Consider the following 19,021-nt stretch of genomic DNA (forward strand, 5'->3'; position numbering starts at 1 on the left):
AGCTGGGAGGTGTACACTAGACACCACCAGGCCACTTGCCTCAGATTTCCACTTCGGTCGCCTGAAGCCAAGTGTTGGCCATCAGGACTGACCTGCATGACTCGCACCCCAGCTTTCATGTCCATAGGCATCCCGTTTTCACTCCCTCGGTCTGGGAAGTGTGACATGTCCTGCAGGTGCTGGATGTCATTCTCCACGTACACGACCTTCAGCAGGGTCTGCAGGAAGGAAAGAGCTGAGGTCAGTGCTATGAGAAGCTCTGAAGCATTTCTGCAGTGTTGTCTCCTAATAGCCAGCCTCCTATTCGTTACTAACAGAACTCCAATTCTGACCTGGGAGATTCCCCACTCAGGATAATAAATATTCCCCAGCCTTCCTTGCATCTAGATGAAGCTGTCTAAAAAAATTCTGGTCAATGAGACGTAAAGCAATTGAAAACTCTTCTGCTTCCTTCCTTCTGTCCTGCTGCCTGGAATGTGGATGTGATGACTGGAGCTCCAGCAGCCAGACTGAGTCATGAAGACAAGAGTCACTCTTTCAAAATGGCAGAGTGGAGAGCTAGAAGACTCTTGGGTCTCTTAGGGCTTCCTGCAGCTGCCGAAACAGCGTGGACTGGTTACCTCTAGACACCTTTTATGAGTCAGAAAACCAAACTTTCACCTCTTGTTTTTGGATTTTCTATTGTGTGCAGACAAATGTAACATGTATATCACAGGTGCAGAAGAGAACATGGTAGTATGGGGATGGGAAGTAAGGGGAGTAGTAAAAAAGCATCTGCTCCACACATGCTGCATTACAGGGCTTTTTTGTTCCAGCCACACTGAAATCTTTCAGGTTTTCCAACTCTTGAAACTCTTTCCAACCACAAGGCCTTTGTCCCTTGGTGTGGGACACTCTCCCCTCCCCTCTTTACACCTCCCAATCCTCCATATTTCAATTCAGTTATCTCCTCCTCCAAGAGGCTGCCCTAATGCCATAGATAAAAATCATATGATTCTGTTAATACATCCTACTCACATCTTACAATTTTCCTTCATGGTGTCTATTGTGTTTGTGACTATATCACAATTTACGCAGTTACTGACTCACTGCCTCCCTCCACTAGACTGTGGGGACAGGAGAAGGGTCTGTCTTAGCCACTGAGGGGGCCCCAGCATGCAGCACAGCACTAAGCACAGAACTTAGTAAGTATCTGCAGAATGAGTGAATGCGTGATTCAGGTCCCAGCTCCTCAGAGAAGCTCCCACACTGACCTAGCAATACCAACCATTTCTTCAGCAAAGTGTCTCCCCCCCAGCCTCTCATCACGGCTCTCTTTGGGATCCTGCCTGCACCCCCATCTCAGGCCTCACTGCGGGGCAGCTGGTTAGACAAGGGACTCTCCTGCCAGGTTTGGCCCAGTAGGTGGTCTCCCAGGGAGTTCTAAGTCAAGACTTGGGGAGCAATTTCATTTTTGTTGAGTATGTCAGGTTGCCTGGAGTGGCTGTGTCCACACGCACCTGGAGAGCAGGAGCTGACTGGTAAAGAAAAGCAGAGAGCACAGACCATGTCTCCTCAGAAAGAAAGAGAGAGAGAGAAACAGAGAGGAGACATAGTGACCTGCCTTGGTTGCTGGTTCCTGCCCCTAGTGAAGCCTAACACTAAGGTTCTATAAAGCTCCCTCCGGCCCCTGTATCCTAGCTTTTGTTCCTCCTAAAACATAGCTCACAGTGAAGGCACTCACATTACTGAAGATGTTCTTCTGCCAGTGAGAGTCGGGGCTGCGATCCATGTTCCAGAAGCGGATGGTGTTGTCTGAGGAACAAGTCAGAAAAGATCCTGATGGCAGACAAGCTCTCTGATCTTCAAACTCAGGATACACCTACAGTTCCCAGAGAACAAGGCAAAGGGCCATTCATTACAACCACTTCACTGACAGCTCGATGATATACTATTGCATTTTGGCGAACAAAAAGCAAGGTGCAGATAAACAGCCCTAGTGCAATGCCTTACAAGGAAAAAAGGACACAGAATGTGACCATATAACACCCATGCCCCATCTTTAGCTCTGTCCATAAAACATCCCAGCAAATAAATTTCTAAGGAAAATGGGCAGCTCAGTCAAAAATTACTAAGCACGAAAGGAAACAAGGTATCATGAGCAAGAAGCAGCAGAAACAACATAGTCTAGCTTCAAATATTGGAATTATCCAACAGAATATAAAATAACTATGTTTAATATGTTTAAAGAAATAAAAGAAAGGAACCCTCCTACACTGTTGGTGGGAATGCAGTTTGGTGCAGCCACTGTGGAAAACAGTATGGAGATTTCTCAAAAGACTAGGAATCGGCTTACCACATGACCCAGCAATCTCCACTCCTGGGCATATATCCAGAAGGAACCCTAATTCAAAAAGACACCTGCACCCCAAAGTTCATAGCAGCACTGTTTACAATAGCCAAGACATGGAAACAACCTAAATGTTCATTGACAGATGACTGGATAAAGAAGCTGTGGTATATTTATACAATGGAATACTATTCAGCCATAAAAATGACAACATAATGCCATTTGTAGCAACATGGATGTCCCTGGAGAATGTCATTCTAAGTGAGGTAAGCCAGAAAGAGAAAGAAAAATACCATATGAGATTGCTCATATGTGGAATCTAAAAAAAGAAAAAAGAAAAAAAAAACAGAAGACAAATGAACTTAAATATAAAACAGAAAACACTCAGAGATATAGAATACAAACTTGTGGTTGCCAGAGGGGGAAGTGGGGTTGGTAGGGACAGACTGGGAGTTCGAGATTTATAGATACTGACAGGTTTATACAGAATAGATGAATAAGTTTATACTGTATAGCACAGGGAAATATAGTCAAGATCTTGTAGTGGCTTACGGTGAAGAGTATGAGGGCGAATATATGTATATCCATGGATGACTGAAAAAATGCTGCACACCAGAAATTGACACATTGTAAACTGACTATAACTCAATTAAAAAAAAAAAGAAATAAAAGAACTTTGGCAAGATTAAAAGTATGTGTAGCCAGCCAGAAACTATAAAGAATAACCAAGTAGAACAGAAAAAGAACAAAATTACTTCTAGAAATGAAGAATAAAACATATTAAAAACCAAAGATTTGATCCCAGAAAAAGAAAGAGAACAAAAGAAGAGAAAAAAAATAGAAACCACCCCCGACCCCAAACCCAAAGATTCGACACAGTTGAAAACAAGATTAAGTGAACTGAAAGACAGAACTAAAGACATTATTCAGAATGCAGCTCAGGGAGACAAAGAGACAACTTATATAGAAAGTTCCAGATATTGAAGACTGGGCTCTGAGAAGATGATGATAGAAGCAGCAGAGATTTTTAATCCCAAATCGCCACATGAAAAAGAGGAACCTGATAGCAAAACCAAAACCCCATGGCAACATTTATTACAAAAGTAGGTAAACAAGATATTCTCCTAAATCCCAAAATACAAACAGATAAAAAGCAAATGACCTCTAGTCATAAGACCTACATGTTCTGAACATGTATATATGGGAGAAAGCAGAGAGAAGCAATGAGGAATCCTAACCTCAAAGCAGCCAGCAGATGTTCACTGGAAAGCACAATTGGCCAAAATGAACAGTAGTTGACACTGGGGGGCGGGGACAGGGTGGGTGTTGGGTGGGTATTCACTTCAATAGTGGTTGAGTGCAAGGGCTTGCTGTTAAGGTCTGAAGGCTGGAGCAGTCGAGGTCCTGAGAACTCTCAAAACTAACCTGCCAAGGCTCCCTTCAGGACAAAGATCTGCACTGAGGGGAAACTGCTGGGAGAAGAAATAAAACTGATCAGGATAGGGACAAGAGAGACCAAGTAAAGAGGAGGTGCAGATAAAAGCAGGGATGTAACACATAAATAGGAACATAATAAGGAAATACCAGAAAGCAAACTGCCACATTTTTAAACATTTTGGGATGTTAGCTGCCCTGAACCACACCAACTTCTAAAAATTCAGAAAATCTAGTATCACATAAAAATGAACAACAAAAAAGGGACCAAGGCCAACCAAGACCAAACAAAGTTATTCTTAAAAATAAAAGGAAAAAAAAAAAAAAAAAGGAAAAGAAAAAAGCACACCCTGAAACACATTTCCCTAAAACAGACCAAAACAGTAATTTCTATTTCAAAATATATTAACAAAATGATCTCAGGTATGAAAAACAACTTAAATCATAATTAGAAAAACCCAGAGATTAAGATGACAGCATTCAAAGAGTTAGAAATAAATGAAGAAATAATTTCAGAAATAAAGGCCAAATGAGAAAGAATCCCAGAGTAAAAAAAAAAAAAAACACACAAAAGAGAAGGCATTAAGAAATAGGTGAAGAGGAGGAAATTATTGAAAATCAAAAAGAAATGATGAAAGAGCTAATAGGATTTGAGGAAAAGTGACAAATATTGAACTTAAGCAAAGAAGATCCAACATACAGGTAACAGAAATCCACAAAGAACAAACCAAGGACATAGGAAAAAAAAAACTAAAATATGTAATTCAAGAACATGTCTACTATAAAAACTAATACCAAGATACCCTCTTGAGTAAAATTATCAGTCTTAAAAAAAAAAAAAGAAAAAATTTTGGGCTGCTAGGCAAAAACATCAAATGACTTAAAAGGGAAAAGAAAGACATCAGACACTTCAATAACCGTAAGAAAATGGAGTAACATTTAAAACACACATGGAAAGAAAATGTGAGCCAAGCATTTGTGATCCAGCAAAAGCGATTTCCAAGTATAAAGGGCACAAACTATTATCAACATGCAAAAGCTCAGGAAATATTGTCCCCATAAACTGTTCCTGACAATCTTCTGAAGAATGCGCTTCAGACAATAAAAATAACTAGAGACATCAACATAAAGATTCAATATAGAGTTACATGTAGAATGTAATAAATAAGGGTCAAGTGACATCACAGAGTAGGGAACTCCAAAAAGCCGTCTCTCCACCAAAGCAAACTTAAGCTGGCATAAACCTGTCAGAAGCAACTATTTCAGAACTCTGGAAGCTAATTTACAACAACCAAGAGAGTGCTTAAGGAAGAAAGCTGCTGAATTTTGACATTTAAGGAAATTGCTGTCAAATCACTAACTGACCACTGAGAGAGTGGAATGGAGACTCCAGTGACCACACATGAAAAAGAACACAATCTTTATAAACGTAGTTCAGAAAAGTCACTAAACAATTACAATCCACAACAAGAAAACTGGGAGAGGGAGAGAATTTGATTTCCAGAGTTACTACATTATAATAGTCAAAATATCCAGTTTTCAACAAAAAGACTATGAGACAGGAACGTAAGAAAAGAAGAAAGTATAGTCCATTAATAGGAAAAAGAAATTAAAGAAGATTGGACTTATTAAAGAAAGACTTTAAATCAACTATTTTAAAATACTGAAAGAGATCAAAGAAACTGGACAAAGAACAAAAGGAAACCAGGAGAGTGAGGTCTCATCAAATAGAGAATATTAATAAAGAGACAGAAATTATAAAAAGGAAACAAATAGAAACCTGGAGCCAAAAAGTATCATAATAAAATGAAAATTCACTAGGGTTCAACAGCCAATTTGACAAGCAAAAGAAAAGACTCAGTGAACCCGAAAATAGGTCAACTGAAATTGCCCAGTATAAGGAACAGAAAGAAAAAAGTGTAAAGGAAATGAATAGAAAGGAGAGTGGGAACTGGCAGAAAAAAATTTGAAAAAAGATATGAATCATTACCTTCAAGAAGCTTAAAAAACTCCAAGTAGGATAAACAAACAAAAAGAGATCCACAAAAAGACACACCACAAATTACTCAAAGCCAAAGCCAAGAGAGAGAAAATCTTAAAAGCACCGAGAGACAAGTGATTTATCCCACACAAAGGATCCTCAATGAAATTTACAGTTCGTGTCTTATCATGGAAACCAGAAAGCAATGGGACAACATATTTAAAGTCCTATAGGGAAAAACTGTCAACCAAGAATTCCACATCAAGCAAAACTATCCTTCAAAAATGGAGAAACTGGACATTTTCATGGATAACAAAAGTTGGGGGAATCTGTGGCCAGAGAACTGCCTTAAAAAAATGCTAAAGGGAGTCTTTCAGGGTTAAGTGAAAGGCCATGAGACCTTCATATGACCTGAAGTCATATGAAGAAATAATGAACACTGGTAAAGGTAACTATATGAATAAATATAAAAGCCACATTATTGTATTTTTGGTTTGCAATTTGTCTTTCTTTTCCTTTTATGAGACAAAGGCATAAGACAAAAATTAAAAATCAGTGGTAATGAGAAAATGTAATTTGTGACAATAGTAACATAGAGGGGGAGAGACAGAGCTATATAAGGAACACATTCTTTGTATACTACTGAGGCTAAGTTGGTATTCAACTAGTTTGTTAAAAGTTTAAAATGTCACTTGAATCTTCCAGTAAGAAAATAAAATATACAAAAGAGGAAATGAGAAGGAAATCAAAACAGAACACTACAAAAAAAATCAATTAAACACAAAAGTAGGCAGAGGTAAAAGAATTAAGGAACATTAAAGATATCATACAGAAAACAAACAGCAAAATGGCAAGAATAAATCCTACCTTATGAACAATTATTTTAAATATAAATGAATTAAACTCTGATCAAAAGGAAATAGATGGCAGAATGCATTAAGAAAAGATCCAACTATATGTTGTCCACAAGAGATTCACTTTATATCCAAAGATACATACAGGTTGAAAGTGAAGATATGAGAAAAGATAATCCATATAAATAGTAACTAAAAGGGAGCTTTGCATGTCTATAGTAATGTCAGACAAAACAGACTTTAAGTAAAAAATTATTACAAGTGACAAAAAAGGGTCAATCATCAAGAAGATATAATAAATATAACTATATATATACCTAACAGAGACCCAAAATACATGAAGCAAAAATTGACAGAACTGAAGGAGGAAATATACAGTTCTACAATAATAGTGGGGAACTTCAATATTCTATTTTCAGTAAAAGATAGGTCTAGAGAGGATATCAATCAGGAGACAGAGGACTTGAAAAACATTATAAACCAACCAGACCTAACAGATATATAAAGAATACTCCACCCAGTAAAATAGAAACACACATTTTTCTCAAATGAACATGGAACATTCTCCAGAATAGACTACATACCGGCCACAAAATATGTCTCAATAAATTTAAAAGACTCTAATCATACAATCTTTTCTGACCACAACGGAATAAAACTACAAATGAATAACAAAAGAAATTTGGAGAAGTAACAAATATGCGCATATTAAACAACATACACTTACATAACCAGTGGGTCGAAGTAGAAATTAAAAGAAAAATTAGAAAGTACTTTGAGACAAATAAAAATGAAAACATAATATACCAAAACCTACAGTATACAGCAAATGCAATGCTCAGAGGAGAATTTATAGTTGTTACTTGCCTACATTAAAAAAGAAGATCTCAAATCGATTAACTTCTCACCTTAAGGAACTAGAAAAAGAGCAAACAAAACCAAAAGCTGATAGAAGGAAAGAAAGAAAGATGACAATGGAGATAAACAGACTTTTCTTGTAGAAATGGAAAAGCTGACCCTGAAATTCATATAGAATTGCAAGGGATCCCCAGATAGCCAAACCAATATTTATAAAGAAGAACAAAGTTATAGGACACACACATCCCAACTTCAAAATTTACCACAAGGCTACAGTAATCAAAACAATGTGGTACTGGCATAAAGATAGACATACATCAATAAAATAAAACTGAGAGTCCAAAATTAAACCCATATATCTATGGTCAGCTGATTTTCAAATGTGTCAAGATCACCCAGTGAGGAAATAGTCTGTTCAACAAATAGAGCTGGGACTATATACCCATATGCAAAATAAAGAAGTTGGATCCTCACTCACACCATATACAAAAATTAACTCAAAAGAGATCAAATACGTAAGTGGAAGAGCTAAAATAATAAAACTCTTAGAAGAAAACATAGAGGTAAATCTTCACGACTGTGGATCTGGTGATGGTTTTTGAGAGGACACCAAAGGCACAAGCTACAAAACAAAAAATAGAAAAATTCAACTTTATCAAAATTAAAAACTTTTGTTCATCATCAAGGAAGTGAAAAGATAACATAAGAAATGGGAGAAAATATTTGCAAATCATGTACCTGTTAAGGGGCTCATTTCCAGAATATTTAAGAACCCTTACAACTCAACAGCAAAAAGACAAACAACCCAATTAAGAAACGGGCAAAAATCTTGAATAGACATTTTTCCAAAGAGAATATACAAATGACCAACAAGCACACGAAAAGAGGCTCAAAATCATTAATCATTAGGGAAAATATAAGTCATAACCACAATATGGTACCACCTTGCAAATACTATACCACCTTGCAAACACTAAGATAGCTATAATTTTTTAAAAATCAAAGAGAAAAATACCCAGTGTTGTCAAGGATGTGGAGAAACTGGAACTCTCATACATTGCTGGTGAGTATATAAAATGGTGCAGCTGCTATGGAAAAGTCTGGTGGTGGTTCCTCAAAAAGTTAAATATGGAATGATCAAACGACCCAGTAATTCCACTTCTGGTATACACCCAAAAGAAATGAAAACAGATGTTCAAACAAAGCTTGTACATGAATGTTCACAATAGCACTATTCACAATAGTCAAAGGGTTATTTTGGCTATTGTGAATAGGAAATAAACCAAAAGGAAACAACTCAATGTCTGTCAACCGATGAGTGCCTAACAAAATATATTATCCATAAAACAGAATATTATTATTCAAACTTAAAAAGGAATAAAGTACTGAAGTATGCTACAACATGGATGAACCTTGAAAACATTATGTTAAATGAAAGAAATCAGACACAAAGTTCACATATTCTGTGATTCCATTTACTTGAAATATTCAGAACAGGAAAACCCATAGCAACAGAAAGCAGATTCGCTGCTGCCATGGGCTGGGGAGAGTGAGAATGGAAAGTGATTGCTTAATGGGTACAGATTCCTTTTGCAGGGATGAAAAAGTTCCAGAACTAGATAGTAGTGATGGTTGCACAACATTGTGAATGTACTAAATGACGCTGAATTGTGTATTTTAAATGATTTAAATGATAAGTTTTATGTTATGTGTATTTTACCACAAAATATTGTACACTTAGACTCCCTTCCAAATAAATGGGTCAAGAGAAGAGAATATAGTATATAATGGCTATATGATCAGATCATATAGATACAGTACAATTATTTTAAAAATTGGGGGAGAATGGAGAGAACATATGGAAAAAAATTGTTTTAACTATTTTCAGAATTGAATGATTATCATTCTTGGACTGTTGTATTAAAAAAAAATTCAGGAACAAGGAAATGATTAACTGCGGATATTCTAATTCCATCATCCCCTATGACTTTGAGAATTAGGATTCTGGAAGGATCAGTCCAATAGCTATGAGCATCCACAGCACCCAGAATGTGATTCTGAAATACTGATTCACACTGAAAAAAACAATACAAAACAAAAAACAGGGCTGCTTCAAGAAATGGCTAATTCCAGGTCTGGGGCAGGAAATGTACAAGATGACACTGGAGCATCTTGTTATCCCAGACAGCAAGGTAGCTTTCAAAGACTACTGGGGTCATGTCCAAAGGACTCAGGAGCCAACTTGAAGAGGGTTCCACTGGCCGAAGATGGGACAATCTGAGCTCCAATAATGTTAGTAACTGCAATGGATTAAAATATGTCCAATATATTTAAATATATGAGTTTATAATGATATTAAGTAAATAAAAACAACTAGTTACCTTTAGAGGACAAAGAACCAATTCATTATCTTGAAAACTGGTAAATAAAGGGAAAGAATCTAGCATTTACCCTGCCTTTCCTATAGGAAGTGTACCATTGGGTGACCAAATGGAAGTGAGGGGAAGTTTCTCTTCATGTAAGTAGTCCAACTAATAAAAGAAATGGTGGAATTAGAGAATCACCACATTGCAACCCCCAGTGAATAAATGGATCCAGGCACTGAGCATCAACAGCTGCTAACAGCAATCAATAAATCTGTTTTTTTTTAATATGAAAGATAGAGAAAGATAGGACATAAGAGTAACAGAAAAAGAGAGAATGGGGGAGAGGCAATTCTTAAATCCACATTGGCTGAGAACGCTCCAGAACTGATAAAAAGATCCCTTCACAGATATTTCTGTTAAGAACACATATACACATATAAATAACAGGCAGATGCCAAGAAAATGGACTGAAAAAACATAATAAACTGATAACAAGAGTGAGGGTGAGAGAGATAGCCGGGTTGCAGGGTGGGGAGGGGACCAAAATAGACTTTAGATTTATCTGTAATATTTCACCTTTTTAAAGAGGAGAATATATATAAATATAAATTTTAAAAATTATTTTTAAAATATTCTCATTAAGTGAGAAAAGTGCTACCAACAGAAATGTCAGATCCACGAAGGCAGATGTATTCAAGCAAGGGGCTGAATAATGTTTATTCAACAGAATAAAGTTATTTCTCACAATCCTGAATTGGGCCATGGAAAATGTAATTTCTCTAGAATAAACACTCCTGGCAGTAAGAAATTTTTGGCCAAAAAAAAAAAAAGAAGTAGAATACAATTCTTTCTCTACCAATTGTCTTATCTGCAAGGAGTTCTTAAAACAGCTTCAACTTCAGAGAATGAAAAGACCTCACAGATTCATTCTCAGAAAATAAAAACTTCAACACACATACAAAAAGCAATAAACTACACAAATGTCCTCCACAGACAGCTTTCTGAGGTTCACATGAGGACTGTACCCCCAGTGATGGTGGGCCTCACCCCTCACTTCCTGCAGGTCTCTGCTCAAATGTCACATTCGCAGAGAGGCCTTCCCTGACCACTCTCCTCTCTAGAGTATCACCCTTGATCCCCTTTCCCCCTAGGCTGCTTTGTTTTTCTTCAGAGAGGCATTGCACTTGGCATGTTCTATACTGATGTTAGCAAGTTTTCTCTACTACCTGGATGTGAGCTCCCTGAGACCAGGAAGGACTTTTGTCGGTTTCCTGCCCAGCTGTGTCCCCAGCACCCAGAACAGCATCTGGCACACAGCAGGGCATCCGTGAGTATTTTTTTTGAAGGTATGGCTGAATGGGTTCCCCAAACTCTGTAGAAGCTTCCTCAGCTGAGCCCCCAGAGGGAGGCTGAGCAAGGCCAGGCGGAGGGAGAGAGGGGCTCACCTCCACGTTCCAGACGTAGGAGCTGTGGAAGAGCTCTGACCAAATCTTGCCTACTTTGTTGATGTCTCTGACATCCCAGATGTAGATGCTGTGGTCCTTATAGACGCAGGACAGCCACTGGTGGACGGGGTCGAAGGTCAGTGCCACTGTATCTGGGTAGATGGCTTCTGCCTTCCTGCGGAAGAGGAAGCTAACAAGGCCACGAGTCATCAATCACCGTCAATGTCACTGTCAGTAGTGACAACTGCCTCTGGTGACACTTGACTGCCTCCTGTCTGGCAATGCCACCCCTTAGATATTTGGGGTGACCCATCTCTCCCACTCCAACTCTAGTTCTCCTTCCTCCATCTTGCTTTGCTTTGCTTTGCTTTGCTTTGCTTCTAATACAGAGGAGGTTGCAAACTGGAAGCTTCTGTCTGGCCCCTGAGAGTGTTTGAATTTTCAACTCCTGTTAACATTTCTCTCCCCTCATTTCACTTGGTCCAAGCTCCGTCCTTTCTCTCTGATCACAGAAGGATAATGGGCACGAAGCTCAGGCCTTCTCTCTTGGCCTCACCAACACAGATCAAAAATCCCCATGGAAGGGGACTGGGGCCTTCCCACCAAGGCTACAGTTTACTGAACACTTACTGTGTGCTGAGCCGAGAGCTTTAGCTGTACTGAATGCCCACAGCCTCCCTGAAAGGTAGCTACTATATTTTACAGAGGAGGACTCTGAAATTGAGGTTGACACAGAGACCTGCCTGAGGCCACACAGCACACAGCAGAAGGTGGCAGAGCTGGGTACCCCAGCCATTACTACACATTGCTGTCTGTAGGCTGCTTACCCACCTTCTCTCTCCTTTGCGATGTAGTCACTCCCTCCAGGAGCTCTCTCAGAAAAGGCACCCAGGAGGTAACATCCAGGCAGCTCCAGTTACCCAGCATCTCCTGGTTAACTAGCCCCCGACCCCCGCAAAAGGGAAGATACACCACAGCTCAGCCCTTCTCTCTCATGGCACTCAATCCGCTTTCAGCCCAGCAGCTAAAGGGATCTCTGCTCAAGGCCTGATCATAACACCAGTAACACCAGTGCTTGAAGTCCCAGTGGCTGCCCACTGACCTCAGAATAGACCACAAGCTCCCCTCACCAGCTACTATAGATGCTCACACCGGTCTCCTGCCATCCTCCCCCGGCACACTGGGCTCCGGCCGCACAGCCCCAGCTGTTCCTGTGACACGCCAAGCCCAGCGCGCTGTCCTCCTAAGACCTTTACACTCGCTGTCGGGACCCAGCCCTCCACACAGCTGGCTTCTTCTCGTCAGAGGCCACCCCTGGCCACCCACTCAGCCCAGTCCCACCCCCTCTCCCCAGACACTCTCTTTCTTGAGTCCCTGCTTAATTTCACCAAAGCATTTCTGACCAACTGAAATGATCTTGCTCATATACTGGTTTATCATCAAGCACCCTCACTAGACTGCAGACTTCAGGAGATTCTGTGGCCTCATTAGAGCCCGCAACCTGCTACCGGCCCGGGACTGGCCACAGGTAGACGGATCTGGAAACACGGACGGACACCAGCAGACAGATGCTAGGTAAGGCCCTCTCCCTCCCCGTGCCGGGTAGTACCTGGGCTCCAGGCCCTGGGCCACATCCACCCCGAGGTAGTGCGGCTTGGGCAGGTTGGCGAGGTAGTGCAGGCTGTGGGCTTGGAAGATGCGGACTATCCCATCTGTGCAGCCACAGAAGATGAGGTCCTGGCTGACACAGAGGCAGGAAGACAGGGAGACCTGTGGGTGCAAAGGGGATCCAAGTGAACTTGGTGCTTCATGTGGCCCAGTTTAGGGACACAGGGGCTGACAGGACAGCTTTGCCTCCAGAGAAGCAGTTTCTTGGGTCTAAGAAGCCCAGTTTTGCAAATTTTAAGATATTTGAAATCAGGATATAGTGTACAGTCACTATTGAAGGAGAGGTAGCAACAGGCCGACAGAGACACCAAATGGGGTGGAGTTGTCATTGTTACAGAGGCCTCAGCTGTGTGGGGAACATATCTCCATAGCTGAGTGTGACTTCACATAGGCAGTAACAGCGCTGAACTCTAGACTTCAATTTTATTCCCCATTGCTTACAAATAACTTCACAGGGATTACACTTCGAAGCAGCACAGAAAAAGAAGTTATTACATGCAGGAAGGACTGTCTATCCTGCCAGGACACACAGAGAGAAGGGGCAGGAAGTGTCAGACCTCTGGATACAGCTTAGAGGAGTTTTTCCAGATCGAGAAGGACTTAATTTATGGTCATTTAAGACAACTGCTCAGGGGCTAAACAGCTGTTTGTCGAGAGCATCTGACTTGCTTAGAAACTGCATGGGTTGTAGCAAGAGGATTCAAATGAGAAAAATAAATGATGTTTAAGCAAGTGGGAAAGACAGATAAAACTCGGAATTCTCCCACACGCCAGACGCCATGCCATCAGTCCTGAAGCTGAGCTCTGGCGGGGAGGCGTGGGAGCAGGAGCAGGAAGAGGAGGAAGAGCTGGATGCTCCTGCCAACAGCCACATATCTGGCCCCGGCGTGGGGAGAAGCCTGGAACAAACCCTCAGATCCTGAGGAAAACGTGGTTCTGCAACTTATGAATGTATCACTCATTAGTTTAAAATTTTATGTATTTTTGTATAGTTTTTTTTTTTGACTGAAAAATCATTAAGTCAATGATACCTTAGATTAAAAAGAAAAAGAAAAGTAGACCTCCCACCAGTCAGGAGTGCCCAGTGAGGAAAAGAAATGTGAACTGGATCAAAGAGTGATGGGAAAGCAACTGTAACCTTGACCCCCATCATAGGGGTACCAGGTACTGTGCTGAGTGTCTTACATGTGTTATTTCATGTGACTCCCTTGTCAACTCTGAGGTGGTTGTTCTGCCTGGCAGTAGTTCCATTTTACAGATGAGAAAACTGAGGCTCAGAGAGGGAAAGTCATTCACCCAGAGTCGAACAGGCAGAACAAGAAGTCAGACCCAGAGCTGGTGCGACCGACTAAGACGCAGGGGCACTGCTGAGTGTCCCTGGAGACGCGTGTCTTGGGAAGAATGCTTCCCCCACTGATGGCAAGAGGGAGGCCTGGGGTACCTTCAGGTTGATCCACTTCTCCAGCACCCTCTTCTCGTTGAACTGGCAGAGGAGGCCCGAGTAGGACACACAGAAGGTGCTGCCTGCCATCTGGCCCTGGCCACAGGCCACACCGCAGAACACGTTGTCATGCAGCTTCCCCCAGGATGCCCGAGCGCCCGACGAGGGGCACCGTGCCCGTCACCTGGAGGCACAGCAAGGCACAGTGAGATGCTGGCCGCACGGCCTAGCCCCCAGCAAGGCCACGAGGGGGCCCCTCATGCCCAGTGGATATAACACAGCGAAACAGGAGAACTCGAAGAAACCCCTCCAAATGGAGAAGACCCAACAGAAAACACACTTCCAGGCAGGGTGGTGGGAGGCAGCGGGCCAGGAAGGAGGTCTGGCCCCGGGGTCCGGCGGGGGAGAAGAGGTTTCCGAGCAGGGCCTGCCAGTCAGCCACACCCGGAGAGCAGGCCCAGAAGCGGGAGCCGCACCCTGAGAGGCTGGACAGCCTCTGAGACCACTGCCTCCAAATCTGAGGTAGAAACAGGGGTCCCTACTGCCCCTGACAGTTCCTCCCCTGGGCCTGGCAGAGGGCCGAGGACAGAACCTCACCTTTGCTTCAGTGGAGACTTCCAAGAACCAGAACCTCACATGCCGATTCCCAACAGTGACGAAATAGCTGCTGTCCTCTGAGAAGGAGAGGGCGATGACTCGGCACGATACCTTGTTGGAGGCGACCACGATGTCTTTCTAGAAGAATCAGAGCTGAGAAGTTCACGCCGGCACCCACCCCTTCGGACTGCTTGAGCCTTTGCCCTGAGCTCTGCGCCTCCCGGCCCTCCCCTGCTCCAAGTCTGTTTCCCTCGGGCCCCTCTTCACGGGGAAACCTACGTGTGGCACTCTTTACACTCCCGATACAGAGGAGCCTGAGGCTCGGGGGGTTCCCACGTGACAGTGAGCTCCAGTGCTCTCCTCAAGAGTCCAAGCCCGGCAGCCCACACAGGGTGGTGAGGACAGCCACAGCTGGAAGGTAAGGACGACACAACCCGCGCTGCCGGAGCTCGGGCTCTCATTCCGGGCCCCATGCAGCCCTTGACAGGGTAACTCACGGAATCCCCTCAACAGGCCTATAGGGAAGGTGCTTCTCCCCCGCCCCGTCATGCTCAGAGGGGACTGTCGCATGCGCAGGGTCATAGAGCAGGGTATGAACAGAGCCAGGACTGGGTACCCACTTCTGCTGACTCCAAGTCCTCCCCAAGCTGTTCCAAAGTCCAGCCTTCCAGTGCATACCAACTCACTGAATTCTCACAACTGAACGAAGCAGATACTGTTATATCCATTTTACAGATGAGGAAACACACTCACAGAGAGGTGAGGTCACTTGCTCAAGGTCACAGCTGGTCAATATAAAAAGAATAAGGTATTCCACTAGTGGAGAGCTTGTCATAGGCCCTACAGTAAGTGCCTTGAACAGGGATCAGCATGTAGTAGGTATCAATAAATGCTTGCTGGCTAGATGAGCACCTTCACCTGAGTTTTCTCAGCCCGTGCTCCCCATGCCCGAGACTCAGGGGTTCTGGCAGCAGGCCGCCCACCCACACACCCACCAGTCAGCAGTTACCTTCCAGTCCCAGACGTTGAGGACCATGTCATGCTGGTAGCCCATGGACACGATATGCTTCATGTTGGGGGAGAAGGCCACGCAGGCCACGCCGTACTTGTGGCCCAGCATCTCCGCCACCTGACTCTTCTCCTCCACGTCCCAGATGCGCACAGCAGGCCTGTGCCCGTTCTGGGGAAGAAGGGGCCGTTACTGCTGCTGGGTTCCGCACCAGGCAGGGCTAGAGGGGCTGTCAGGGCTGAAGCTGGCACTGTCCAGGGGTGTGCCCCAAAGCCACCTCCCCCATCTGCCACCGGGCTTTTCCAGCCCAGGAAGGAGCCATTCCAGATTCCTCAGCACTGCTAGGGGCATACAGAGTGGCCCCAAGTCCCCTCCCCACCCACTCAAATGATCATGACTCACCTCCCCCGTCACTATGTACTTCCCATCAGGGGAGAAGGCCAGAGCACTCAGAGACTTCCTGGGGGCAAGGAAAGGGGTTGATCAGTGAGTCCACTGATGGTGGCAGGCAGACCCCTGCCCTGGTTGTGCTCACAACACTCCATCCAATCCTCGCTCCCAAGCCTTGAAGGGGCCAGGAGAGATGAGCAGCGGCAGCTCCCATAGGGCCAGTGTGGCGTGTGTGCCTGGCACTGTGAAATGAGGTTTTGTAAAAGCAGAGGCCCCTTCGTCCCTAAAACCCCAAACCCTGATGGGGTGGACACTGTATGGAGACCCTCCTTCCCTTTCCCTTGGCAGCAGTGGGCTCCTTAAGACCCCAGTGACCTACCCTATAACCCTGAGAAATTCAGATGCAGGAAATGGCCCAGATCTGGCCTAACTATGGAGGTGGTGCTGACTGGAGGACCCTGGCAGACATCACACTGGGACAGCCTGCAGCGTGTGCTCCACTGCTAAAAGCTGATGAAGGTGTCCTGGAAAACCCGCAGACAACCGACACGCTTCTCTCTGATGCTCCCAGCTAGCCTGCATGAGCACCGGATGACTGGTCTAGTTTGCATGTTTTACCAAGTTTCACTGTTGCTATACTGTGTTGTTTTTTCCTCTCCCTTTTAATCTTGTTTTTACTTCTGTTTCTTATCAGTCTAGTAACTGTCCCCCTCATATGAGTAAACTGGTGTGCAGATAACTAAGTCAGTGTCTCTCAGTGAGTCACTGACAATCTCAAAGAACATTTCTCATCATCAAATCAACCCTCTGGCGGCTTCCTATCGCTCCTTAAAGTCGCAGACCAGGGGCGCTGCCTGTCCAACATCCATACCCCTCCTCCCGCCCTGACAAAATCCAGTTTTAATAGGGATGCCATGCCCCAGCTGGAGTACATTTTCTCACCTCACCTACTACACAGGCACAGCTACGTGACGTAGTCTGGCCAGGGAGAGGTGAGGTGAAGTGCTGGGGGACTTCCAGAGAAGTTTCTCAAAGGGAACTCTTTGCCCTGATCCCCACTCAGTCCCCTTCTGAAACAAGGATGTGACAAGCCAGAACTCCACCTTGGGCCATGAGGTGACCTTAAGAACAAAAGTCTCCCCGGGGAAAGGGGATGGGAGGGGATAAATTTGGAAGTTTGAGATTTACAAATGTCAGCCACTATATATAAAAATAGACTTTTCAAAAAAATTTCTTTTGTATAGCACAGGGAACTATGTTCAATATCTTGTAAAAACCTTTAGTGGAAAAAAATATGAAAAGGAATATATGTACGTGTATGCCTGACTGGGATGTTGTGTTGTACACCAGAGATTGACACATTGTAATTGACTGTACTTCAATTAAAAAAAAAAATAAAGAACAGAAGCCTCCCCAAAAGCCTGTAGATCGGAAAGACAGAAGACGTGGGGCCCCTGATGCTCGCAGACACCAGCCCCCTAAATGCCTACTTCCAGATTTCTCATGTGCAGGAAGAGTAGTCCCCTGTGTTTTAAGTCATGCCTGTTGGTGGGTTTCTGTTGTCTGCAGCTCTCCCAGCCTGACTGCAGCATGCCGGAGCCCAGCCTGGCCCTCTGCCAAATGCCTTTGGGCATCACTGTACTGATCCCTCACACATGCCCTGTGAAGTCAAGGCTCTTATTAGCCAATTTTGAGATGAGGAGACCTCAACACAAGGGAGTCTTGCCAAGGTGATCTAACCATACAGAGCACACGAGAATTCCCTTGGGAGATTCTGAAAAATGTCAAAGCCATGCTAAGACAAGTGAGTGAGTTTGGTGAGGAACAGGATAATCTATGCACAATTTCAGAGAAGCTTCCCACAAGATACCCACTAACTACAAAGAGAAAAAGAGAGGTTTCGCGGTGGAGAAGCCTGGTAGACACCACTCTAACCAAGGGCACACGGTGATCACCACCAGCCAGGGGAAGAGCAACGTCACACATTTCCCGATAAAATGCGCTGAGAAGAACGCAGCATTCCTTCTGAGGTGTTCCTGCAGAACCTGAATCTACCCATGAGGAAAGAGCAGACAAACCCGAATATTGGGACATTCTATCCAGCCTGCAGTCATCAAAGGCGTCAAAGCCATGGAAGTCAAGAAAGATGGGGGAAACCACTTTAGACTGAAGGAGACTGAAGAGAAAACTCAAGGCAATGGGTGACTCTGGACAGAATCCTTTTCACTATAAAGAACATTCCTGGGACAAATGGTAAATCTTGAATGACCAGTAGATGGTAGTGATGTACCAATTTTAACCAGATTTTGCTCAAAATATTGTGGTTTTGAAAGATCATATCTTTTTTCTTTCCTTCTTTGTGCAGTAAATTCATGCTGCAGTATTTAGAGTTACAAGGGCTTCGTGTCTGCAACTTACTCTCAGATGGTTCAGAAAAAAATTACTATGTATGTAGACAAAGAATGATAAAGCAAATGTAGGAAAACGTTAGCATGTGAGAAATATGGGTGAAACGTGTATAGGTGCTTTGTACTGTTCTTAATAGGTCTGAAATTATTTCAAAATAAAAAGTTAAGCGGGGATGGTAAAGCTCAGAGGTATAGCACATGCTTAGCATGCATGAGGTCCTGGGTTCAATCCCCAGTGCCT

General features: G+C 43.3%; 1 protein-coding gene across 1 annotated transcript in view; it reads right to left on the bottom strand.

Annotated features, from left to right (window-relative positions):
• Positions 1-19,021, bottom strand: part of WDR62 (WD repeat domain 62) — a 43,882-nt gene that overhangs the window by 18,151 nt on the left and 6,710 nt on the right. The window contains 9 exon segments of the mRNA XM_006184563.3: positions 40-218; positions 1,724-1,861; positions 11,268-11,457; positions 12,877-13,037; positions 14,377-14,511; positions 14,513-14,560; positions 14,974-15,111; positions 15,983-16,153; positions 16,385-16,442. Coding sequence (XP_006184625.2) covers positions 40-218; positions 1,724-1,861; positions 11,268-11,457; positions 12,877-13,037; positions 14,377-14,511; positions 14,513-14,560; positions 14,974-15,111; positions 15,983-16,153; positions 16,385-16,442 — 1,218 coding nt within the window.

Source organism: Camelus ferus, chromosome 9 (genome assembly GCF_009834535.1).
Source record: "Camelus ferus isolate YT-003-E chromosome 9, BCGSAC_Cfer_1.0, whole genome shotgun sequence".
Classification (NCBI taxonomy): domain Eukaryota; kingdom Metazoa; phylum Chordata; class Mammalia; order Artiodactyla; family Camelidae; genus Camelus; species Camelus ferus.